This window comes from Chanos chanos, chromosome 5 (genome assembly GCF_902362185.1).
Source record: "Chanos chanos chromosome 5, fChaCha1.1, whole genome shotgun sequence".
NCBI classification, from domain to species: domain Eukaryota; kingdom Metazoa; phylum Chordata; class Actinopteri; order Gonorynchiformes; family Chanidae; genus Chanos; species Chanos chanos.
The window spans coordinates 20317854-20345044 of NC_044499.1; the positions used below are offsets into that span (position 1 = coordinate 20317854).

At 40.5% G+C, this 27191-nt stretch overlaps 4 protein-coding genes and 1 non-coding gene across 7 annotated transcripts; 1 reads left to right on the forward strand and 4 right to left on the reverse strand.

Annotated features, from left to right (window-relative positions):
- Positions 1–1269: 1269 nt before the first annotated feature.
- LOC115812272 (olfactory receptor 4K17) lies at positions 1270–2304 on the reverse strand. Its single transcript, XM_030774758.1, has one exon. It carries the CDS (start codon positions 2302–2304, stop codon positions 1270–1272), a length of 1035 nt encoding a protein of 344 aa, XP_030630618.1.
- Positions 2305–4179: 1875 nt separating this feature from the next.
- On the reverse strand, positions 4180–5557 carry fbxo36b (F-box protein 36b). The gene is made up of 4 exons (XM_030774760.1): positions 5462–5557; positions 5117–5225; positions 4712–4884; positions 4180–4452 (listed from the first exon to the last, which is right to left on the reverse strand). Exons 1-4 carry the CDS (start codon positions 5555–5557, stop codon positions 4180–4182), a joined length of 651 nt encoding a protein of 216 aa, XP_030630620.1.
- Positions 5558–6125: 568 nt separating this feature from the next.
- LOC115812020 (probable flap endonuclease 1 homolog) lies at positions 6126–19051 on the reverse strand. The gene is made up of 18 exons (XM_030774494.1): positions 18970–19051; positions 18403–18478; positions 18155–18257; positions 17838–17892; positions 17589–17650; positions 17300–17436; positions 16937–16997; positions 16374–16505; positions 15690–15835; positions 15408–15549; positions 11836–11968; positions 11089–11208; positions 9743–9887; positions 9557–9636; positions 9313–9408; positions 9021–9224; positions 7325–7419; positions 6126–6962 (listed from the first exon to the last, which is right to left on the reverse strand). Exons 1-18 carry the CDS (start codon positions 19049–19051, stop codon positions 6903–6905), a joined length of 1929 nt encoding a protein of 642 aa, XP_030630354.1. The 3' UTR covers positions 6126–6902.
- A 1986-nt stretch (positions 19052–21037) lies between these two features.
- On the reverse strand, positions 21038–23940 carry mffb (mitochondrial fission factor b). 3 transcript variants are annotated; one of them, XM_030774507.1, is made up of 6 exons: positions 23730–23940; positions 23263–23409; positions 22783–22888; positions 21923–22087; positions 21267–21345; positions 21038–21169 (listed from the first exon to the last, which is right to left on the reverse strand). In XM_030774507.1, exons 1-6 carry the CDS (start codon positions 23938–23940, stop codon positions 21038–21040), a joined length of 840 nt encoding a protein of 279 aa, XP_030630367.1. The 3 variants fall into 3 exon arrangements, with proteins under 3 accessions (XP_030630367.1, XP_030630366.1, XP_030630368.1); XM_030774506.1 differs by having other exon boundaries at positions 22783–22868; positions 23234–23409; XM_030774508.1 differs by lacking the exon at positions 21923–22087.
- A 1198-nt stretch (positions 23941–25138) lies between these two features.
- Positions 25139–25211, forward strand: trnav-aac (transfer RNA valine (anticodon AAC)). The gene has a single exon. It is a non-coding gene; the product is annotated as a tRNA-Val (tRNA).
- Positions 25212–27191: the final 1980 nt, after the last annotated feature.

Genomic DNA, 27191 nt, shown 5'->3' on the forward strand with positions numbered 1-27191 from the left:
AGTTGTACATTTTTTCTTTAAAAGTATCAAGATTGACTCAAACCTCCCAACAGATATTCAGCAACCATTTTACAAACAATATTTCTACAAAGCTGAGAGGTAAAAGCTCATAGCAGCAAAGCTTTTAAGTGGTCTATTTTCCAGGCTATGGTGTTTTTAAAACATTTTCGAGTTTCAAACTGATCACACAAACAGTCTTAAACTAACAGCCGTTTTAACAAATTTGTCTACTAATTTGCTACCTGTTGACTGAAACATATTACTTGATGGTTTGTTATTACCTGTAGAATATTTTTCATCAATGACTCGTGGCAGTCACATAGTCTCGACAAAAGATTGCTTTGTTTTTGACTGATGAGATCTGATGAGATATTTCATGAGGCAGTAGAACCATATTTGATTAAGATCAGAAAAATGCTGTCGGAGTAGTAGCCAAAGGTACGCCTTTCAAAAAAGCGAAAAACCCCCAAAAAGCTGAAAACGGGAGAAAATCCAGTATGTCATTAATACATGGGACTTCACAGGATCTCTGCATATAAAGGAATTAGAATATTTTTTGGCTTATTGTACAAACATTTATTTGGTTTATTGTACAAAACAGTCAAGTTTGTGTTGGAGTACAACCATTAGGTTAACGTAAAGCACGTATAAAATACAACTGCCAAGTTTCATAGTGATATAGTGATTTTGCTACAGCTTTTTTCATAGTGATTTCATAGTGCTCACCCACAAGACAGTTTCTCTAATAAAGATAATAATACAAAATAATAATAATAATAATGATTCAACAAATCAATGCAGAGATTCTCCCCGATTATCAGAGGAACAGAAATGCAAATGCTGCCACGAAATGAATGAAAAACAGCTTCTCTTTCAGAAGCCAGACTGGGTCACAGACAGGAGAGCTAGTATTGTTTCTAAGAATAAAGAACTGCAAAACAAACGCGCCAAAACCAAGCGATGAAAAGTGAAATAAAGCAGTTACAAATCTAACAAATCTTTTTTTTTTCAGTGTCACAACAGCTGGCCAAGAAGGCCTCGCATACGTGGTGAAGTCCCACACCACACTTTGCCACTCACTGCCTTGCTGATCTGAAACCAATAACAATGCTTTTCTCATAATAACTGAGATCAAGACAAGATATGCCAGAGCAGAGCCTTGCCTCTATCACCAAGGGTGCAAAGTACAAAATTGGGATGTCTTAGACCTGTTCAGAGAGCTCATTCAGTTTTCTGCCAATAATTAATTTGTGCAATGAACCTGTCTCATCACTCTTGTACTGTTGTGCAAGTCACAGTTGAGTCTTGCTCCTCACAGTCACTGTCTGTGTGACCTGCTGAGTAGTTGCCAATAGCAACACACGTGGAGGTGCTCGTCACTGTTTCTGTGCTGCTGCCAACATTTCCCAGGCTGGATGATGTACCATTACTAGTGTCATGCACTCTTCCACAGCTCCTGAGGGACTGGAGCGGCTGTGGGATGAATCGGGCAAGGTGGGACCGGAGTTCACGGCACCGCAGGCCGTAAACCACGGGACTGAGTGACTGGGCTGCACAAAACACCGTAAAGTTAGCCAGTGCCAACGGCAGGTACTGATCCAGTCGGGAGATAATCATGACAGCTGGCAGAAGGTGCAAGCTCATCTGCAGGGTGTGAATGAGGATGGTACGGCGCCCCCTGCTGTTAGAACGTGAGAAGTGGCCAGCACGGTGACCCTCAAGGTAAATGAGTACGTAGCTGCCAACAATGAGCAGAATCAGCAGCGCCAGCAGCGCGAGGGCGCTTATACGTGGTGCTTTCCCTTCCAGTGTGGTGGAGCACATGGGGTCAGGTCCAACCACGTAATCCCATGGTGTGTCCACACAGGCCAGCACAGTAAATACCACAGGGTTGACCAAGGCAAGGAACCAGGAGACTAATATAACTACGGTGCGGGTTCGATGCACCAGCGTAAGGTAGTGCAATGGTTTGCAGATGGATAGGCAGGTGTTGACGGCCATTAGAGTTAGTGTGATAATAAGGCCGCGTGCAAGCGCCACCTGCAGGTCAAAGAGCACCCAGCAGACCAAACGCATCGTTGACAATCGCAGGGCACGGAGGGCATGCAAGGTCGCACCTGTGACATTGAAGCCTGCCACACAGGCACAGTGCTGGCACAGAAGGGCGTAGCGGGCGTTCGTTTGGAGCTCGGGCGTGCCATGCACAGTCACGATGATGAGATAGGTAAAGAGACCCGTAAAAATGAAGGCTCCTGAGTGAAAACAAGCTTTCACCGTGTCAAGCAACTTGATGTCCTCTAGCATGGTGGAATTATTCAACAGCCCTGATAGGGATAGAGTGAAACATGAGAGGACCATGGCAATCATTTGGAATACAGGTAAGAATACAGATCCAAACTTTTGTGTCCTAAATCATGACAAAAGGGCACGTATCCAAATATTACAATCTTCTTTGTAGTCTTTTTATCTGTCATCAATTTATAACACACAAAATTGTGTGGAAATTAAAGAAAAACTGCAAATGGAACCACCAATTGCAAACTAATAAAAGGAATGAATATGTAAAACAAAATCAAGATGTAAATAAAGGTATCAGTAAAAAATCAAAATAAAAATGATACATAAATAAAAACTGCTGCAGGGACACACAAAGTTAATGGACTACCAGTAAACAGTTCTTCACACAGACAGTTGATTCAATGGTGGTATGAGTTATGCTTTTTCTTATGGTTTTCTCAATTAAAAAAAAAAAAAAAACATAAAGAGAGAGAGAGAGAAAGACAACGATGCATGTCACTAACAACAAGTCATAAGATGAACACAGCTCACCCGTTTGGAGATTGTGAGGAAAATCCATTATGTGGCTTATATTCGACATCCCTCTTCTCTTTCTCAGTGCTTGGTCTAAAACCCGCTCAAAGGATGGGTTTGCTGTGGCTGGCAACTCAGTGTATTTAGCACTGGACAAACTCTCTTCTCCTCTCCTTCAGTCAGTCGCACACTCCAACCACTGAGAATAACATTCTTTATGTTCTGATGCTCATGCTCATTAAGAGGCAGCGAAAGCATGTGTGAGATCGTATTGCATCTAGCGGATTTATACAGCCCCTGGTTCCGACCCTGCTGAATAGCCATGAACGTTCATGCCGGTTGTCCATTCCACCATGACAAATAAACCAAAGCGCGAAGCATGAGGAGGTTGAGGTGTTTGATTTGACCAAATGCTCCTATATGACTCATGTGTCATGTGTTGACAATGTGTAGCTCTCCAGAGTTCTAAAAATAACCTACCTATGGCAGGAGAACAAGTCACAAATTAAAGATTCTTGGTTCATTATCTAAAGGTTTCCTACCTATTAATGGCATAAAAGATGATGAATGACATCGTCATGGTCCCCTTGTTGTGTAGTAAAGCATTTGCAGAATGGCAGAACTCTGAACTAATTGAGATAGAAGATAAAACCGTTAGTTCACAAGAAAGGTTATCTTATAAATTGCTGATTTCATAAGTTCAATGAACTCTTTAATGTGTGAAGATCTAAGGATGGGCATTTAGAATAATGGTAGTTAATCATAAAATTGTCAGTCCTAAATTTGCTTTGAAATCTGGTATAAAACAAAGTTACCCTATAAATCTGTGAAAAACAATAACTGAACATGGACCAAACAAAAATGTATGAGAGTGATATTTATTTACACACTGGGCATTAAAAAGTATCTAAAAACAATTTGGCAAATGGACAAGAAAAATACAGAGCTTTCCAGATTTAATTGAAATCCAAATCCAGTAACTACAGCTGCTACATTGTTCATTGAACTAGCATGTCTTCAGTCATCTTAGGCAGGAGATGGTGAACAAACAAAAATTACAATATTTTAAGTTAAATGAATTCCCATGTAACACAATAGCCGGTGTGCCTCCCACCAAGGTTTTGCACAGTAAAATAAGAACAGAACCTGTTCCAGCTGTTCTAAAAAATAGCTCTGAAAAGAGCTCCTCAAACAAAACAAACAAAGCTGTGTTTCAGAGTATTTGTTTCTCTCTTCACAAGTGACAACCATAAATTCATTTAAACATATAGAAAAAGAACATCATAAAACAGGGCCATTACAGGTCTATGCATTAGCAACATGGTGGCTGGTGCTGAACTGGCTGAAACTGAGTCTGATGCTGACTCCTCACTTAAATCCGTTCTCACACTCTGCTCTCCACTCACCCTGACCATACTCTGACAGCTTTGTACTGTCGAGATGTGACACTGTGTTGTTTTTCAAATCAAGTTGCTCTGTCGTCCTATGTGTCCTGCGCCTAATTTGCTTCTGTAGCTGCAGCTTGTTGGTAAAGAAGACAGATCTCCATCCCAGCTCCTGGGCAATGGCCTCCACTCCAGCAGGGACAGTGTCGAAACGCACTCGAACCATTTGCTCCCAGAACTCCTCTGAGCTACAAAGCTTGATGTAAAACAGATATCATGAAACTCTGATAGGAAAACGCATTCTTTCACAAAGTGCGATTGAGGTTCAAAGAATATACATGTGATGACATACAGTAAGACATAAAGACAAGTACACACATTAGAAGGCTAATACCTATATGGAGACAGATACTATGGAGCATGTTACTACTTCCTAAAAATATAAATAGATAAAATAAAATAGACACCTGAATCTGCGTACTCTCTAAACAAGTTGAGGACAAAGTAAAATGTACCTTTCTGAACCTGCGAGAAGTGCATCCAAGCTTCGTGATGTCCTCAAGCTCCAGGTAGTTCATGATGGTGAAGAGCAGAGAATTGGGCAGACGCTCCAAGTAATCAATTTGGCCCGCGCACAAGGCTTTGGTATGCTGTAAGATCCGCGGACCAAACACCACACTCACTTGACCTAGAAACCAGAGCAAACCATGACATTTTCATTGGCTGAATTTTACTGCGCTTCTAAATCCAAAAGTATGATTTTTATGTTCAGTCTCACCACATGAATAATCGCTTTCAGTCCACGTGTGGGCTTTAGGTTGTTTAATCTCTAGTGTGTTTCATGAATACTTAAACTGGAAAAACCTAACTGAAGACACTGATTAAAAACTGAATTTTGTTACAAGATAAATTAACGTTACTCTGGAGCCGGTTGTCGTCTAAATAGTCCGAGTGCGATTCTCTTACTTCCCCCGGCCTCATGTTTCGACATTCAGTCCGCAAAGAAATCTTCCACCACCTCCAAATTACCTGTGAAGAATGTACATGTAACTGGACAATAGCAATATATGTCACTAAACGTACCTGCTTGCACTCCTATTTGTTTGTTTGTTCGTTGTTTTGTCAAATTAGCCAAGGTTCGTTTAGCCACATTGCATATTGGTTGCTTTTTCAGGTTAGCACGTAAATTTGCCACGGTCGTGAGAAATTCGCAGACGTTAGACGGTGCTTGCAAAACAGGCTGTTTTACAGTGAACTTCACCTACCTCAGTTTTACTTATTTTAAGATGAAAATAATCTTTATTTGGCGCAGGACCTTGTCCACTGATTTCAAATAAAGTTTCTTCCAACAGACTCGCCATTTCTGGACGCTTCAATTGGGTTGCTATGACGACAGATTATTCTTATTTCCTTCCCATCTGAGAGAACCAGTGGCGAGAGAAAAAATATACTTTACATGAGCAACATGACTAATTTGAAACAACCACAGGACAAACGGGATAGTTAATGCGGTTATTAACCCAGACTACACTACACATCCACTACGATTTGAATGTCCGTCCGGTGCTGCAGCTTTCCATTGATCAGAACTACTGCAGAAAGTGAGCGTAACCATCATGCCTATAATTATGCCCATGGACGCTTAACAGAAAAGAAGCTCAAGGAACTGGAACAATAACATAGGAGCGGACTGTTTCTGTAACAAATGTTTTTTTAGTCCCTCCGCCTTTTCGTGATATTTTCCATGGCACCAGACACAATCAAGCATGAAACCTTTTAAATGCCTGAACATTAGGCATCAGCTCAATGAATCTCGATTAAAAAAATAAATAAAAATAGTGTGCATATTTACTTCATACTAAAAAAAACCCACAGGAGCACAATGTATACACTAGTTAAAAATCTTTTAATATATATTTTACATATATGCATATATGTACACACTGACTTATACACATGTAATTGTAAGTCTGATTTAGTCAAAAACCCATTAATGATGGAAAACACAGCTGACACCTGACACTAGGTGCAACCATATGCCCTAGGGCAGACTGTGGAGGACACTTTTTTTTTTTACACCTCCGCTCTCTTTCCTTTTGTGTTGAAGACACCTGCTGAAGATACCTGACACTTGTTCCTCTCACTACAGGCAAGCTGGCGTAGATATTTTTAAATCCTCACCATGTCCTCAGTCCCTCTTTGAGCTGAGAAGTGGTTTATTTTCCTTTCAGATTTGGCTTCACCTTTAAACAACAAAACAGGTTGTCTAATCCATGGTAGCTGCTTAGGAGAACCACTGGATTCCAACAGCTTCTCACAGTTCCTCAGTAACCAGTTTTCTCAGTTTTTTTGTTCTTTTCCAAGTTCTTGCTGTACATAATATGTGTGTTTTTAAGGGGATTACAAATGTTGATACACAGAAGGAGCTTATTCTCTAGGCATAAAAAGTAACATACTGAATCAAAGCTGTGAATGAGGAGGAAAACTAGCACTGTGCATCCACCAGTTCCCAAAGCTGCTTCTCCAAATTCTATAGAAAAGGGAAGACCTTCTTCCACTTCTGATCTGTTTGTCTCAATGAATATCAAAGTGCAGTGAATGTACAGGTGGATCATTTCAGAGTTTTTGTGACTTTTGCATTTTTGGAGCATTGGTGACAATGGAGAGTGTGTGTGATGCTGCTGGGTTGTAGCTGTAACAGGGCTGTTATAAGAAGGGATTCGTAGAGGAACCTCCAGTGGGATATGGTCCTGATGGGGCTCCTCCCTGATAGAAAGAGATTAAAAGTATTATATAATCATCATAAATGAATACACTCTATTAAAAATATTGATGGGTAGGATATCTTGTCCCTATCTGCATCCCTAAGTGTTTTAAGAACTAGGACAAAGAAAATAGCAAACATGTTTGCAATTGCAGACAAGCAAACACAGGAACCCTGCTACCGCATGGATTGCAGTGACACCTGCACAAGTGAATAAAAGGTTAAAAAAAGTTTTTTTGTTGTTGTTGTTTTTTTAAACAAAACTGCAACTGTCACATCCATATTATTTATGTTCGATCCTATTCCCTCTCCAGTTACTTGGTTACTCTCCACAGGCCACATGCACAATGAAGTGAGTGCTAACCATAAAGGGATTGTTGGACATCCCTGGTCCCGGTATAGCCTGGCCATAAGATGTCATCGGTGGCTTGGCCTGTCCATAGGCAGGGAAGCCTGTGCCTAAAGGTACCAGAGAAAGTTAAAAATATATCATAGATCTGGAGTGATACACAGGCATGCCTGGCCCAAGTCACTACACACTTCAGTACATACTTTGTCAGTCAAGTTCATTTAGGCACACAACTGTATACAAGACTTCCTTTATGCAGGAACTTTGACTAGCATAACCACAGCTGACATTATTTTCAACTTGAATTAATTCTGGGAATAAACAGATTAAACATCTTTTATATATATTTTACATATATGCATATATGTACACACTGACTTATACACATGTAATTCTAAGTCTGATTTAGTCAAAAACCCATTAATGAAGGAAAGCACAGCTGACACCTGAATAAACAGATTCAATGCATTATAAAAAAAGTTGGACAAAAACTTGGAGTTTTACCAAAATGGTCATTTACAAAGTAGGTCTATGTACATTTTATTCATTCACTTTTCATCTGATTTACAGCTTGAAAAAACAATGTATATGCTCTGGAAATGTCTCTTGTCACTGCATTCTGATTATCTAAACTAAAAATTGAAAGTTGTGTATATCCAGAAATAAATATGAAATACCCCTGATGTACATCATATGGGAGTGATGGTAAGACCAGAGCATTCTGAAACTCTGACCTTTTAAACCGTTTCAGTCAAACATTCCATGCTATCTGTAGACCAACAAATGTTCTGGGAAAATGTACTGGCTCTTTGATTGAGATGGCTTTGTGGTTTGACATGGAATTTCGTTTCCCACCGAACAGGCTTACAGGCATCGAGAAATCCCAAAGGGCATTATAAAATAATTAAACCAAATCGAAAATGAAGTTGCAGCACAATTTTCACATGATAAATATAATCAATATTTACACTTGCTCAAAGCATGACTGAGAAAACATTTCTGTCATGTTTTAATTGTTTCTTTGGCAAGCATTAAACAACCCTGATGACAACTGCTGTTCTGAGATCAGTAACAACCAGTAGCAGAGTTAGGATACATGTTAAGTGGCCAGATGGTGGACCAGTTCTCTAGGTGATTGACACATTGGAAAGGAGTTTGAATTGAGACTTTGATATGATGAGATGACATGCTGTGACAGCTCAATACTGATTTAAGGCGCTAGTCTCCAAATGTTCTGCTAGGGAAAGAATCAACTGATATGCATGAATGAACTTTGTCCACAGTGTCTATGCAGGTTACTCTGTTGCACTGATAGTTCAGATCTCATCTCAAATTCTAATGGAAAGCTAACATTGCTCTAAATTTATGAAAAAGCCTTTTTATAAAGTACTATGATAATGTTGTCTCATTCTCAGTGACATGTATAGATACAAAATTGGACAGAATGAGGCAAAACCTTTGTTTTTGCCTATGTTTACTGCTGAAAGAGCTTAAAATTATTCCTGTTGCTGAACAGTAAAGCTGTACAAATAAATAAATAAATAAACCAAGCCTTTTCCTTGTTTTTCAATTTTCAGAGATGTAAAAGTAAATGAACAGAACTTACACAGACCTAACTAGGCACCCATGCTTTTTACGTAGGACGAACTCAACAGCTCTTTACAGAGGAGCCCACAGACATTCAATGAACCTGTGGGACTTCTGCACATACCATTAGGCTGTTGTGGGTAGGCTGCTGGCGGGGGGAAGGGGCTCTGGCCAGGGAAGGGCTGCTGAAAGGTTCCACTGAAGCTGGTGGGCATGCAGTAACTGGTGGGGTTGCCGAAGCCAGCGGGCATGCTCATGGAGCCTGTGCCAAACAAGGCTGGGTTATCAACGAAAGGAAACCACAGAACTCGGAGACAATCACTCATTTCTTCACAGCCACAGTATAAACACAAACACTCAATTAAACACAAATAAAGAATTAAAAAAAGGGAGATTTTAGGGGTAAGTGTACTCACCTGTAGCTGAAGCTCTACTGTTGGTTTGAAAGGGGTTTGTAGACATAGGCTCTGGGGCCATTCCAGCAGCTACGAATGGGTTTGTGGATGGAGCAGCTTGGAGAAAACAAACAAACAAACAAACAATAAATAAACAAAGAACCTCAGTACAATTCAGGTTCAACCAATGGAGATGGGAAGATTACAGTTGAAAACAGTCTGACAATCCTGAGCCAGGTTTCCAAAAGAGACATATTTCTCTCACCTGCAAAACCTTGCTGGATGCTGGATAAACCTGGTTGTGTCTGGGCTGCAGTGGGCCCCGACACAGCTCCAAAAACATTCCTACCACCGTGGTCACAAACACACAATTATTTGGGTGCGCAACAAGGTGCATGAACATGCTTGGTATAAATAGAAAGTGTCATTTTAAAATACTGCGGTATCTTACCCTTGCTGAGTGCTTCCTGTTGGGGCTGTGGAGCTAAGGACACTGTCTAACTCTGCCAGGGCTGCGTAACGATCCTCCCCTGTTTTACTGGACTGGGTGGGAGCTGGAGCCATACTGGATAACGAGGGCACAGTTACCCCACCTCCTCCAGGCACACACAAAAACATGGTTAGAGGCTCAAGCATTACTTTGCCATAGTCTTCATGCCTTCACATAAAGCTTTACATTTGAGAACGTGAAACATCATTGGAAAACTTGCTGGATTCTTTCTAGCTACCCCGGTCCCCAATCAAGAACAGAACAACTGTGTAACCCTCGGAGCTTTGGCCCTGCAAGCGGTAAGAATAATGAAGGAAGTCAGTTCCCCGTGAAGTCTAATTATAATAACCACCATGAGGCTGTTCCTAAGTGTTTTTAGCTGTTTTTAGTAAATGCAGCACTTTTATCGACCAATTCAAAAAATGATCCCCGTGAAGTGGGCCTGTGTCAGCAGGTACAATCATTACTGTGCTACAGTCTGTTGACTGCCCACTTACTGGTTTGAAAAAGTGTGACATTAACTTCTTGACACTAAGGGACGGAAAAACAGGAAACAGGAAAAAAGTTTTCAATTACAGTAATTAGCAGTAATAACTCTGAGGGCATCAGTTCGTTAAAAAAAAGGGGGGGGGGTGTCTGCCCACATGGGAGTTTTACATTAGAATTTGCTAATCAGATCATACTTTGGGTAGTTCTTTAAAAGTTGCAGTGCATTTCTAATTGTTGCTTTAAAAAAAACCCAAAGATTTTACATCAGAGTTCTAAGTAATGGATGCCAAAGCTGAATCGATGATGCAGGATATCTCTATCCCATTGTTTCTCAGTTCTAATCATAGGTAGGTCCACAGTCCTACATATTACAGATCTCTCCCTACTCTAATGCATCTGATTCATCTCATTAATTATCGGGTCCTTGGTTAGCAGAAGCAACAGTGTTGGAGCAGGGAGAGACCTAAAATATGCACAGCAATGGATCTGGAGCATGACTGGGAAACACTGTTCTCTGCAACCTGTCAGATGTAAGCCCATGAGTCATTTCTGATAAGTATGCAGAGAGAAATCCTGACAACAGGCAAGATTAGAACACAAGCAAAGTCAGGTTCCAAAGGCCATTCAGCTTTGCTTACATATTCACTGAGTCTACAACTTGGGCTAGAATGACAGGATTGCACATGTATATGTACATGAAAAAAGGGGAAAAGATCCTCATACATCTAGTTAGAGAATGGAGCATGACTGAAAGAAATAAGAAAAAAAACCAAAACACACACACATAACAGAAAGAGTCTTTGGTAGAAACATGATACCTGTATGGAGAGGTTGAGGGATGGACTGGGAGGGGTGTGTTGTGCCAAAATGTGTGGAGGGTACACTGGAGTTTCCAAAGGAATCAAAGTTGGCAAAGTCTGTGTTTGAGTTACTCTGAGCTACAGATGTCCAACCAGTGAAAAGGGGACAAATGAAACCAAACAGATGAACGAGGAACATAAAATGACCAGGGGGAAAGCATGCTCTGGAGAGAAAGAGGTCACTGATTTGCATTGACAAAGGACATATCAGACATAACAGGATATGATCTCAAAGGAAATCTGTTAACACTGACAACTCTGCCCTAATACATCTTAGGAAGCCTTGTTAAAGTAGATATCTGTGGACGTAATATGTTAAAATATTAAAGCACAAAATAAAACATGCATAAACCAAACAAGGACATCATTAAGCACTGACATAAACCTAAATTTATGTGTAGTTGAACAACATAATAGTGGAGCTAGTAAATTTTTTACTATTACATATATTAGCAGATTTTCAATGCTCGCTCTCTCTCTATACATATATATGTGTGTGTGTGTGTGTGTGTGTGTGCAAACACACACACACACACACCCACATATATATACACACACACACACACACACACACACATATATATATACACATATACACACACACACACACACACACACACACACACACACACACATATATATATATATATATATATATAAAATGTGGTTTTAATATCCTATACTCAGGAGCAAGGAGAGGTTTACCTGTTGGTCTGTTGAAATGTGCAAAGTTAGCAAAGTTTGAGGAGCCTGCAGTCTGAGATGGAGGAGCTGCAAAGATGTCGCCACCAAGATCAGATAGCAGGTCAAACTTCTTCTCCTGTGCAGCTGACTGAGCCTGCATCCTACTGATCACAGGCGACTGAGAGAAAGACACAATAATGTAAAAAGGGATGGAAAAGCAAGACGCAACAGCCACAGGCCTGTAAATGAGTAGTTAACAGTGAGGATGTACTGTGTCAGTGCTTTTGAAATTGGGTATATAGGACAAACTCCCAGCCTGAGGCAGAACATCTCAGAATTCAGTGATCTCAAAGCTGAACCGAAACTGGTTTTGAAAAGGTAGCCTAGTCTTTCATATAAACTTACTTGTTGGATGAGGTCTTGTTTGTCCACAGTAATCTATTCAAGGTGAAAGAGAAAAAGGGGTCACTGACCTGGTTGGATGGAGTCTTGTTGAGATGGAGAGTTTTAAGAGGCTGCTGCTGGACCTCCGGGGTACTGTTTGTGCTGCTGGCTGAGGAACCAGAAACGGAGGCCTGCACTGTGGCGATTGCCTTGGCTTGATCTGGGGGAACATACCTGCGAGCAAACAAACTCACTAAACACATAACACAAGAACAACAGGAACTGCAGCACACAGCTCAACATAATGTGTTTGCTCAAGTCAATTAAACAACGCATTTAGGGGTAAATAAAAGAAAGAAAGAAAGAAAGAAAACAATAACAACCTATCAACAGAGGTATCATTGACTTTGCACATGGGAAACTTATAGTTAAGGTAAAAGCCCATTCGAAAGTAAAGAACACCTGGGTTTTGATTCTCCGAGTATTCTCTCTCCAAACATACACGTAACAGTATGACAGGGAATTTGGAGTGAAGCCATACTGCATGCAGAGCAAGCTTGTAACAGGATGTGAAATCTCTCACCATCTCTTCTTCTCATATTTTTCCTGGAGGAATTCTTTGACTTTCTGAGGCTCACGGAAGTCTGGCACTGGGGAACTTCTGTCATCATACAGCCCAAGCCAGATATGCCTACATACCTGAGGGAACATGACAAAGAAAAACAGTGATACACACTCAAAGCAACTGATGGGACCACAAAACTTTGTGTACACATAATATGCTAATGCTCTTGCAAGGGGGAAAGAGAATGGAATTATGATTGTGTGATAAGTATTACTTCAACAAATATCATGTTAACAAAGAGGAAGCCTAGAATGCAAATTCCTGGAATTTGAATATGCAAACAAATTTGTTGGTGCTGAAGGTTAAATAGACTAGTTATGAATGACTGTCTTAGCTGTGCCTTTTGAACCAATAGGTGGAATACCTCGTTGCTGTGTTTCTGTAAAAATTCAATTTCCTGTTGCGTGAAGGTTGTCATAGAAATGGATTTCACTCTGTGTGGTGGGTTGAGTCCTCGTCTTTGGTGCAGACAGCATGACGTTTTTAAAGAGAAATAAAATGACAGAGAAACAGGTGAGTGGACAATCTATCATGAAACAGCAATTTAAGCCATATATCCAGAAAAAGATTCAGGTGAAACTATAAGCTCTAGAGACAACACAGACACTGACTTGATACAACTACCTAATGTAAGTTCAAGACAAAAGCGATTAAAACTGAACGATGACATGCAGCTCACAGTATTATTACCACTGAACAGTGCGCTAAAGATTGTCAGTATTTTGTTAGCGCTACCTAAGATATTTGCATGCCCTCCAAAAGCATATTAAGGGGTTAAAAGAACTGTCGGTGCAAGCTGTGCTGCTGTGCTCACAGTTGGGTGTGTCACACAGGTTGTCCGAACTGCAAATAAGGATTTGTGGTAAATGATGGGCGTATTCATTTGTCTGAATCCTGAAAACACTAAATCATCATCCTTTATCGAATGTTAAAGTAAATAACAGCGAGTAACAACCAAAACAGTGAGCCTAACTCTCGCCTACCTGCATCTTTTCCGCATGTTATGCTGCATAACCCATAGCTAAATGGGTCGAATTCAATGATACAAATTAAGCTCATTAACGGTGAACTAAAACTCAGTAGTTTCGATAGTCTAGTTTGACAAACGGACTAGCTAACATCTTTTTAACAGGAAAGTCCATAAAAAAAGATGTTAGCTAGCTAGGCATGGTTCAAGAAGCTATCCCAAAAACATGTGCAAGAAGTTGACGCTCGTCTTGCAACTACCATGTAGAACGCCTTAAAATGTCAATAACTGACTTGGCAGAAGTATGAAGTGACCTTTCCAACCTATGGCTAATACACTTACAATATTCCGGAACAGGTGGTGCAAACAAACGAGCCCACTGTCATGTTGGCGTAAGTCGGGCCGCGCTGATCGCAATCAAAGCATTTCCTATTGGGGGGAAGGCTAGTCATTTCCCGAAGCATCTTCAGGTGTTTTTCCTCCTGTTTTCGTTTCGCACTCGCCGCCATGGCCGAATACAGACGGTGTCTAATGTATAGCGATCCGAAGCATACACGACCAGAAATGGGAACACTTTCCACAGAGGTCTTCCAGGGCCAGCAATCGACATTAAACAGCTTCTACTTCGCTGGGATGATGGGAGTTACATATTGGGAAGTATCTGAGTGGATATACTGCCACCCGCTGTACCGGAGTATTGCAGGAAAAATATCAATCATTTCAAATTTTCTTTTACCACTAATTATTCTCTGTGCTGCTTCTGTGCCACATATTACGAATTTCCCTCAGTCGATATCATTCTGTATCTTTTGTGGATTTTTGTATGCATGTACACGTTTCACTGTATATCCCTAAATGGAATTTACTTTTCAATAAGCAAAATCAATCAAACCACACAAGTTACACTAATCAGTTTTTTTGCATTGTATGCTGCAAAATTATTTCAACATGATGGGGTGTCCATGCATCCCAAGACTATTTCCCTTGATGTCTACTAAGTAATTGCACATATAAATAAACATCAAATAACTAAATAAGTACCAAAAGTGTTTTATTTTACAAACTTAAATTAATACTGTAGAAAAACAATACAGTACTGCAGTGTGATTATTCCGAGTCAAAACTGAAACCACTGCATAATAGCTTAAATGTTAAAACAAGTGGAAATGAGATATAAATATAAGTATATAGTAATGTGGTACCTGGAGCCAACAAGCTGTATTCTGGTCCCAAACGATGTACAAAGAACATTGAAAGAACATTGAAGAGATTATATAATGTTGGTGTGTTTTGGGTTAATTACATAAGCAGGTCCATGGATAAATTAAGATGTAACACTTGCACTCTCCAGAGAAATCAGCATTATGTCTTCTTTACTTGCTTCCTGTTGTTGGATTCCATGGCCTCTGTAGACTAATGGATGGAGAAACATGGATACGAGATAAAAAATTTTAAATCCATAAATCAACACCATTGATCTTTACGCTGTGGATCACTTTCACTTTCATTAGTAGTAAATGGATTGTAAACTGTAACCCTGGGCTCTATACAAACAGCATAAAAGAGACCGTTAATACATATGTCATTAAGCAGAGTGCCTCTAAATAACTGCTTTACCTGTCTCTTTCGTGTTACACGGAAAAACTGCTCCAGGCGTGTCTGTTTGACTCTCCCCACCTTCTTATCTTCTTCCCTTTGCCTTCGCCTGTCCTGTAGAGATGACCGAAACTTCTCTATTCTGCCTCGGACTCTCTGCTCCCTAAAACCACAAACAAGAGGCCATGCACACTTACAAAAAGACAAACGCTGTTATAGTAACTTTCATGAATGCTGCCTGGCAACTGAATTTTCAGCATGTCATCTACAGAGGCAGTGGTCAGTGAGAGAGCAGCGACCTACTTGACGTGTTTCTCATGGCACAGGAAACGGACCAAGCCCTCCTCGTCAAGTTCCTGCCAGGTAAGTACTGGTCTGTCGACCTGCGGCGTGTCCAGAAAGAGACGACGAGCCTCTTGGTATCGCCACTCCAGTGGGATGGGGTGTGTCTGTAGGGAGGGAGGTGGTATGACAAAGGGTCCAAAATGGAAATTTTTATTCCCCTCATGTAACTGTTAAGACCAAGATGTGTTGAATTTTAAATGTGACACAGCTGGTGGTTAAAACAAAAGACATAATGCAGCTAAGAGTGGGATTCTGTATGTTAAATCAATTTTATGAGCTAAATGCAGCAAACTTTCAAACAGTGTTTCCAGAAATTATTTCGAAATTTAGTGGTCAGTATTTAATAAGGAAGTGTGAAATTTAGATTAGCCCAGGGCTAAGAACAATCAGGAGAATGAGAATGTTTACAAAAATCATTACTCAAGTTCCCTCCTCTCTAACAAGCCCAGTATAACTTTTCCAGCTATGTGCTGCGTCCTACATGTGAAAGGATATATATATATGCATTACGGATACTTGAAGTTAAGACAGTAGGTATGATGATGTATAAAAGAAAGAAGGGGAAAAAAAGAATATCCAGTGGCAATTAAGTGTCAAAAAGATGTCTCAAGGTCCATGACATGGCCGATTTGAGACGGGCACCTTTCTGTTGACGTTCAGCACAACCTCCTCTATGGTACGATGCTCTTGGATGAGCTTCAGTGCTCGCCTTGGTCCAAGACCACAAATCTTATCACAGTAATCACAGCCCAGCAGGATACACAGGTCCACAAACTGTGAGGGAGTGACAAACCTTAATACTTATAAACATCAGTGAATCTTTAATTACTCTTTTTGTACCTCATCAACTACATCAATGAAATCCTGGTAAACTGTCTCTATGTACCATTTGCTTCTTTTAAAACATTCTTTACTGCATTATAAATGAGAAAACATATATGGTTCTTGCTTACAAATATTTTTCACTTCATTCACACATCAACAAGATTTGCAGTAAGTAAGCTACATATGGTCATCACATTTTACATTTAAATTTTCGTATAGTTCAGCTCTGAGGGTGAGACAAAATTTGGAGATGTTTTAGTGATGTAGCCCAAATGCTTGCTGCCTGAATTAAAAAAAAAAAAAACATAACCTGTATGCAGTTAACACTTCAATACACTATAATAACAGTGGCTGGAATGTTCTGAGAAAGTCTCAAATACCTCTTTGTGTGTGAGCTGTAGAGCTTCCAAAAGCTTGGGTAAGGAATATTCTGTCACCTCACTGTGAGAAATGTAAAAAAGCAGCCAAGCAGTCATCAATAAACAATGTGTATCATCAACATTTTTACATTAAGACATAGAGCACAAGTAAAGATTTAACATTTTACCACACTTTTAGTATTCTTTATTTCCCTAAAACACAGAAACCCTAACAGCTTTTAAATGTTGTACCATAAAAATGTTTGCTCTCTTCTATTATTTGGCATTGCAGCCTGTTAAAGTCCACTACTTGGTTTATGAGGTGTCTTTGCTAAGTGCCTCAGCCCTAACATTGTTCTCAACAGTATTTAGTTTTTCTTCAACCTGTCTCTCTTGGCATTGAGCTGGCGTAAGAGGATGGTTCCTCCAAAAGCCAGTGTGTCCATGTCCTCTGAGGCAACAGCGTCAACCACACCACTTTTCACCAGGTGAGCACACAGTGCTTCTCCATCTCCTGGAGCCTGATATGAAAAGGTAACGTAAAGGTCATTACTACACAGGATTCAGTGGATAATTCAGTTGTCTCAGAAGATAGACATGCAGGGCTAGTAATGAGATAAGTGACAGGAAGTGAGTACATACCATGATCTGGTTCATTTGAATCAATGCTAACCTTGATGCAGGGTACGCCAATGAGTTCCAGGAGACGTATGCAGTCCTGGGTCCGCTGAGACACTGCAAAATATTGTACAATATTCAGTGAATGCTCAGAAAATGAAGACAATTATCTAGGATAAAGGGGGTTGGGGGGTTCCAATCTGTATGAAAAGGGACAGTGGCATTCAGAAGAGGTCTGATATAACCTGATGTAGCCAAAAATGTGAATTAAAATGTGAGCACAAGATTTATTTCACTTTCTCACTTGTGCTGGAGCGCTGGGGAGAGGTCCAGCCAGCATTCTGTGCTCTTTTCTCCAACTGAAAAGAAACGATGACAATAAGCATTTCAGATTTTATCCACATTTAAAACACTTTAATCTTTCATCCCCTCAGTTTTAAATCTGCAAAGTTTTGTCTTGCTACCATTGGAAAACTGTCTGTAAGTTGGACAGAGATTTGCTATTAAAACACTTGATCTACAAATAATGAAAAGAAATTAGATCCTTGTGATTCATTCTTTCAGCAGAATGAGAGGATCAATAAGCACATGTTAGGAGAAATTCACTGTTGTAGAACTCACCACAGCCTTTTTCTGTTTTGGGGGCTTGCCGTCAAAGACGAAGACAGGCTTGATATCATGCTCCAGGAAAGTAAGAGTGCGAAAGAACAGACCTGTCAGAGGACTGCAACAGAAGGTTAATATGCACATATGAAACCATTCTGAATAACCACAAGCAGGCTACTACTACTACATATGGTTGACCATGCTGCAGTTGAACATCTGTAAAAATCGTAATGGTTTTGTAATGATACAAACGTGATGCTCACCTCAGGTATTTTAAGTTTGGGACAGCAGTGCGGAACTGATTCATAACAATGGACGTATCGAGAGCTATGACTTTGCCTACAACAGAGGTTCATAAAAAATTAGCTGCATTACAAACATCACTATCTTGGGCTCTTCGTTGTGGTATGCAAAGCAGTCTCGAGCTGTCAAAGTGGCGCCTCGAGACCATGTACATGACTGCATCATGACTGGTGACAGAGAAAGCAAAACAATAATACCATTTCTTTTAATTAGATAACAACGGTGCACTGTCTCACTAAGTTATAGTGCCATCTTAACCTGTAATGTATCTATTATTCTAAGTTAGGGAACTAATTCATTGACTCTGTCTTCGAGGCATCTGACAATACTGCTTGTAGAACGATTCACCCGGGCGGAAAAAAAACAAACATATATAGGGTTTTTTTATTGGCAAAAAGTCGCAGAGCGCCGGCCTCAAAGGTCTGGTAAGTTTCATCACAGGTTTCGTGGATAGTTCGCTAGCCAGCAACAATGAGATGGGAGCTCTGTAGTGAAACGATTTGCTCACTTTGCAGCTGGGTGCATACCTGTGTAATCTTCTATTTCCTTGTAAGATATGGAATCTTGTGCATCAGAACGAATTAAATCCGCCAGTTTGGTGATCCCCATTCTGTATTTGACTGTTGAAATACTTCCGTGTTTTGATAAGCACGTTTTCTGGTGTTTTGACGTAGGAGCTCAATGTAAAAGAACAACTTCCGCATTTCTCATCCTCGTTTTGAGATGGTGATAAAGGACTGTATTCGTCCATCCTTAGTCCGTCAGCCAAAGGGGAGTGCCGTCTGAAGCATCCCACCTCCTCCAGATATAAAAACAAATTTTGTAAGTTATTAAGTAAATATGTAAATGCATACATCATAGTTTGAGGTTCTTGCATGTTAAATGGGAAGTTTCTGACACATGGGCCACTACTTATGAAATTGTGAACATTACCTGCACTGGCCTAAAGAGTAGGGTACTCCAACCAACAAAAAATTTCTGTCCGATTAACACTGAATTCTTTAAATAAATGTGCAGTATAAGCTGTGAATTCTATGGATTGATTTTGAGACCAGCCAGTTTCATTGTAACATCTCCACTTTTGTCCAGGCTTACTGAAGTTATCTGTAGCGTTAAAATTAAAGACACCTTGCTTCTCCAGGTACAGACTCCCATATTGCGGTTGACCGACCCCTGAAAAGAATCGGGGTGGAGCATTCCTTCTGTCATCTCATGACACTTGTGTGTTGACATACTTCCTGGATGTGTAAACATACACATCTGTAAATTTTGGTCTCATCATGTTGATGATTTCAATACAAGCAGGTGAAGTTTATTTTGACAATAAAAAAGAAAACTGTGCTTATTATTATATTTATTCAGTTATGTACAGAATTGACAATGTTTAAACAAAGTCCTGAGATGAATTAGCCAACAATTATACCGTCACAAAAAACAGTGACATAACCAAAAATCAAGACATGGAATGTTTGCATTTTAAATAACATTTACCTCATAACTGACACCACATCATCATACGTCACAATCTGCTAACATTATGTTCACGTATGTTACAACATTTACAACGGACTCATGCTCTATTCACAGTTTTATCCTTAGGAATGCCACAGATTTACAATAAGATCATTCACAAAAATGGAAAATTCAGCTATAATTCTACAAGAGATTTCCCAAATGCCTCTCCAAATGCCTTCTGTTTTTTATTGGTCTAGAACATCTGATTCAAGTAATCAATTTCTCATCAATAACTAAATTCAGCAGTTAAGGTGTGCTAATACCAGACTTCTACAAAAGTATTCAAGGCAAAAGGGGGCTACAGCACTGGACAACATTGGCCTACACAATGGAGTGGAACCTATTTACATAAACTTTACAGAGTAATTATTAGCTTAATCTTTGTCTGCAAAACCATTTTACAAGGAATGGGTATACATCAAGCAAACTGCTCCAGCAGGAATATTAAGCACTATTGCCACAAGGCAAAGTTACTGCAGATATATGCATCTGCCTTCCATGGTATTTGAGGACTGTTTTCTATCTACAACAGGTATTTGTACTCCTCAGCCAAAGAATAGTGTATGCTAATACGTAGGAGCACAACTTAACAAGGTATCATGAACAAGAGTTGTATAGCATTGTGCTACAGAGTTTGGCATTCTATGTTAAACAGCATACTTGAAAACCTGAAAAATGATTGAAAAAAACAAAACAAAAAAGAAAAACTTTTTCCTGAAGACAGGCGGAAAACCCTTTGTTTGGGGAACTCCCCTGCAGAAAGATTTTGTTACAGCCTTAATTCAACCCAACTAACTGCAATATTCAGATGCTCATCAAGACTAGTGATTTGGTCACATTTGTTTAAAGGCTTCTCAAGAGCAGGGTTAGCAGTCACTGTTCTTCTCAGATGGTTTCTAATTCCAAATACTTCAAAGTGTGACACATTTTTCGAGCTGTACTCAAAGATAATTATCACACCAGTGTTTGAAGTTAGACTCTATCTGTGTAGAAACACCACCCCATGTTGTAGGAGCGGCTGTGAATAATTTGTGATTCTGTGTGGTTATATACAGAGGAGGAACCCAGAGACTGGTTGCACTAGCGGCGTAGCCAGATCCAGGTGTTGACAAGCCAAAACGCCACAGTGACAGAGTACATGACCACTTCTCTTTTGGCACGCTCTCTATTCTCCAGCTCCAGTAACTGCAGCCTCCGGTTCAGCTTAATGATCTATTATTAAAAACATACACACACACACACACATTAAAATTACAATGTCATATTACACAGTGAAGAAATAACGATTCCCCCGATTATGGCTGGTTACCTGTCGTCGTAACGATGCTGCGTCCATCAAGGATGAATCATCAGGGGTGCTCTCCACACTGGTGTCCAACAGGCAAACCCTTCAGAAAAAAAAGAAGCATGAAAAGTCTAATTAAGGATCTCAGACTTAAACATGTCACATTAGGAATACTGTAGGGAAGAATGTCCAGACAAACTCTTCCATTAGAGGAGTACTGCCCATCAAATCCTGAGATTCATCAAGCACTGAACAAAACAACTCAGAAAACTACTATTTGGCTCGACAAATGAAAAAAAAAACAAGTTGCTGTAACACATCACATTGTCATCTGTCTGTATGACCCTGAGTATCACAGACCACAAGACTAACAAAGATACTACCCATTATTAATAACAAAGTCATTATTACAGCCAAAGCAGGCATTATAACAAGAAGTTGGCGATCATCATGTTTAAACTGGCAGCATATCATGAATATTAAAAATAACAAAAAACTGATTTACACAAACATTAAATTGTATGTTAGTCAGTACCCTTTAAAACCAGCGTGAGCAAACTATTCTTTCTTACCAAAAGCAGTTCTAATCCAGGAAGCATTTATTTGGAGTAACCTGTGTGAGTATAACTGTAAGAGTATAACTGTCTGTGTCAAGTACCCGGTCAGAGGTGAGAGCATACCTGTGCTGGCTGTCGTCCAAGACCTCCAGGACCTGCTGGTAGGCCCGACGGGTGGTGCTCTGGATGTAGGAGAGGACCCCACTGGCACTGTACAGATTCTGACCATCCTCAGGGGTGACAAGGGGGGGGCAAACACGAACAGGAGGGCCAGCAGATGGGCTGACTCTGAGCAGCAGACAGACAGAGGGCAAAGACTTTAGACATACAAGTTAGGAGTATCACAATGAAACAAATTCATGATTTCATACTGCTCATGTTTCATTACCACATTCACTGAAGGTGTACTACACTCTTTAGACTATGATAATTGGAAATACCAGATATGAGTGACACACACACACAAAAATAACACTGGCTAAAAACCATGATTACAGGAGCTGAGACTGTTTTCACTAACACAGTGCTCCAGACCTGAGTGTCAAACATATTTTAAAGTATTTGAATAACCAGGCTTGTTCCAGTGCTCACTGGTGGCAACTCATCCCTCTACCATTTCACTGGCATTACTGTTTCAACAGACATGAACACGTCAAAACACTATGACAAAATATTACTTGAACTCTGCATGGAGTCTTGATCTAATTGTTCTATCCACTGAATTAATTGAACTTATACTTTAAATAATTTAAACTATACTGGAACATGCCTGATCATTAAAATACTTCAAAACATATTTAATGAACTTGTCTGTCACCTACAGACATCGTCTGGTTTATACAACCACACAAAGAAAGAGGGCTGACCTCTGGGTGCACAGCATGATGAGGGAACAGACAGACGGCCAGGCAGTGGGAGGAGAGAGATTGACAGGTAAGCGAAAGTGACGCGCGTAAATGTGTTTATCTGAACCATATACTCACGCATCGTATTTATTTGCTGAGCCATTATGACGGATGGCTGAGTTCTCACTCACACTGCGCTCTCTCCGGGACCTCAGAGTGTGCACCTGTGGGGTTGCAGGACAAGCTTCAAATTTTTCATTTCTCCATAAATCCGCTGTACATGGGATTCAACAAGTTGCTATATTGATTTGAGCCAACAACTGAGCCAATAAATGACTCATAGCCTGCATAAGAACTGTAGACAACTTATGATGCTCTTCTCTGTGGACTCTTACTTGTCCTAAACCACGTATTATCAGCACATTTCAGTTTGACGACAAAGAAACTGGAGTCAAATGTTAAACAACTGTCTGATATCAACAGGCATGTACAAAAGTGTTAATACATAAAACTGATCATAATCATGGAACGCAGAAATATGCTAGCTGTGTTACTAAAAAAAAGCTGAAGAAGATTTTTCAGTTTCCACCTCATCCTGAGAATGTGCCGGGGGAGCGCTGGGCTGCTCGGGCTCCAGGAAGTCCAAAGGCCGTTCATTTAGAGTGAGGACTCGTGGTGGGGCTTTCAGCTCTACAGTTTCCATGGGAGTTGACTGGATCAGGTCCAGATCACTGGGTCTGCTGAATCGGGCATCGTTGCTGTCTCCTTCCGTGAGGATTACAGGTTAGATTGGTCAGCAGTTGCACAACCTTCAAGCTACTGTTTCGATTTAGATATATGGAGGAGACATTCCAACTTGTAGTCCCACTGACCAACCAAATTAAAAGAATCAAAAGAAACTCTTCAAGTAGGAAATGTCTGCAACAGGCACATATACGAGGTACACATATAGCGATGATTATTATTATTATTCTTAACATTGTACAGCATTCAATCTCACAACTTTTTGTGTGGGCTCTCATACACAGACTCATCAAAAATTAGGGCAAAAGTGTTGGCCTAACTTTGATTTTACACTGGAATACCTGCAACAACAATCCTCTCTGGCACTTGCATCAAAGTGCTGTGGGGTGCCTCAAGGACTGGGGAGAGTTGGTCCTCTGAGGAACCGGGGGCAATTTTGAGCCTCTCTGGGATCCGCATCCGCTGGCTAATGCCTTCTGTGTACTCCAGTTCATAGTGGATACGGTTTATCTCTGCCATTTCGGCAGAGGGAGAGAAGCCCGCTTCGGTCATTTACCTGAAATTAAAACATGCCATCATCACTCACCCTCCCCCCCTGTTGACACAAATAAGAGTTACATACGGCGCGGATGAATTATTATCGTGCAAACGCTGACATACATGACAACTACTTAATCCTGTCGCAACACCAAAGGTCGAAAATTAGCTCCATCAAGCCACTTCGTTAGACCTATGCTAAACGGCATACGCACTGCACAACACATCACAACAAATGTTCAATACAAGGAAAACATATTTGACGGCGTGGTACTCTCATGCAGGTGGCGATGAAATTGGGTTGCACTAAAACGACTTTAACGGAGTCATTTCATAGGAAAACAATTCAGAAAAAAAACATTTTTATATTCTGTGTATATGGATTCGACATTAGCAACACCTCTAATCAATAGGGTAGCGTAAACTAGACAGACATGCATTACGTAACGATTGTTGACTTGTATCCATGTACCTGACAACTATCCTCAAGCATCATGTTTGTGACCCTAGAATGCTCATGGAGAGAACGCGAAAGAAACGGTTTCGACTAGCACTCGAAGTTACATTCCAGAACGAAACCACATAGGGCTCCTTTCATCTGTTAAATGCTGCCTGATGTAACGTTCACAAGCAAATGCATAGGCTGAATTTAGCTATGCTAGCTGTAGAAATAATTGCGCTATAATATTAGCTACAAGGCAATTTAACCTTTCAGGTTATCAAATGTCTCTTGGAGACAATGCAGACAAAAAGCAAGCATAACATATTCAAGGCACATACTGACACTTACCTGTTAAAAATTTCAGCACGTGGCAAAATGCATAGATCTCAGGAAGCTACTAGAACAACCATTGGGTGTAAGTAACAAATCAGCTAGTTAACGTTAGCGGCAGAGATCTTTCGGCTGCTAACCAAATGAGCGATGCTAGCTTGGGAGAAAGACGATCTCACAAAAACTGGTTAGCTAGCTTGCTAGCAAGCAAGCTAAGTAGGTGTCAGCTGTTATTTGTTATTCGTTTATGTGGACCAACATTTGGTTAAAAAAAAAACAAGAACCTGGGAAGTTTGCATTTTTAGAAAAAAAGAAAGAAAACACCAGAAGAGTAAGGGGGTTCCTAGCTGCTCTACACAGCAACAAAACAAATTGAAAGATAACTAATTGCATATTGTCTTGCCTTTAAATTGTAACGTCGGCCCGAAGAGTTACAGCCCAGTTCCCGTAGTGTAGTGGTTATCACGTTCGCCTAACACGCGAAAGGTCCTCGGTTCGAAACCGGGCGGGAACAGGCATCACATTTTGTTTGTGACTGCGCAGCGCTCTACATCTTATTCGAACTGCAAAAGACAACTCTGACCGACAAATTGAACAATTCTAGCATGCTTGACTCCAAGAGATAGCTCGCACCATAAAGGTAGAACAATCTAACGTATCATAGGGTATGCAGGGCCGTAGGAACGCTATCAACAATGATATCTAACAGCAGATGGCGCCAATCTGTCACATAAAGCTACATTTCATCAAGATAATATAGGCCTATTCACATTAAAGTAACTATTGATAAATTGACCTTAAACGTCTAATTTAATTATGAAAATTCCCTTAAAAAAGACTCTAACAGGAACTTTGCACAAATACTTTGTTTGCATTCTTACTCTCAGATGACCATGGTCATTTACTTTAATAACCTCATTCAAATTGGGCTGTCTGAAATTAAACTGCCCTCATTATATTTCTAATTCAGTTACACTCTGTCCCAGTGCTCCTTTTCTCACTGGCTGTGAGCTGAAACAGAGCAGTCATAATTTTGCCTGACTGTAGCGTGCTATCTCCCTATGTTTGTCATTGTTTTGCCTTACAAATATGTTCAGTCATTAACTATTTATAGCAACATCAGACAAGGGTAAGAGTCCTCCAACAAAATCACAGAGGACAGTTTAACTTTTTTTTTTTTCTGTTGTCTTCCTCATAACTAAAGATTGTAATAAATAAAAGAATGTTTTGGGAGAACTGGTGCAAATATCTATCTGAAAGGGGCTGAAAGTAACTGGAGCCAGTCTGTCTGCAGAACCTTTAGCCCATCAGTTGTGTCTGTATAAACTGTGGATTTAGGGGCTTACAGAGGGTTAAAGCCAGGATTCAGGCACCGGATTATGTGCCTCAGACCCCCATTTTCACCTCGCAATCAAAACTCTAACAGAGGGGTAGCACTAAGGCCATGCTCTGATTTACAGGGTGTGTGTACGTGCCCGCATACTAATGTATTAGGGGTTATGACTCTTCTTTGGCAGAGGAAACGTAACCATGCAGTAAGACTTTGATTCACTGATTAGTTTTAATTTTGTTCTTGAGAAAATGTCTAACCATCGACAAAGCTGAGATACAGATCTACGCTTGGCTTGAGTGTCTTTGCAAATGAATGACCTAGAATGCGTGTATCTGACTGGTTTATACTGGTCAAAGTGATATCGCGGAGTGGGATGGTGTCCCACTTTAATGGTGAGGCAGAAACGTGGAAATAAGGATGCTTTGAAACTTTAATGAGAGTCTGTCATCTTTTAAGTGGCCTTCCTCGTCCTCACCTATTCCCCCACCCTACCCACCCCACAAAAACCTACACTGGGCACTCGGTGACCTCATTCCTTTGCAGACAAGCAATTTGATGACCTAGGTCTTCCATCACTGAGCCGTCAGCCTAACCAGCAGGACCTTATTAGCTTTCTCGGAATGAACATCGGGGACTCTAGACAAACTACCCCGACCCCTACTGATCCCCCCCCCAAATCAATTACAAGTAGATATACACCCCTCCTGCCCCCCACTGACATTAGGCATTGACCTGCATCATTGACTCTAAACTGTTCCTTTGAGGTCAACACAAAAGCAGTGGGTGTAAGGTCACGCCGACCTTTTGTGAGAAGCTATGACTGTATAAACTGTCGCCTTTTGTGTGTGCTCAGCAAAGCACATGGAAAGAATTGAGTAGATATCACCCAATTTGCTGCCTTGGTATTCACGAGTACCTCCCTTTCTTTTTCTTTTCACCAGATAAGCTGTTCTGAAGCGTTTTCTGTCAACGCTGGCCCCACAGTGTCTGTATTATCACCTCCTCTTCATATGGAAGGCTGTTTTTTTTCCCTCTGACACAGTTTTCTTGTCTCTCTGTAGGACGCTTGTTCAGTGACAGACACAGAGACGGAGGGGATAGAAGGAGGGAGGGTCCGATGGAGGGGGGGGTGGGGGGGGGAGTCGTGGAAGGCTTGAGCAA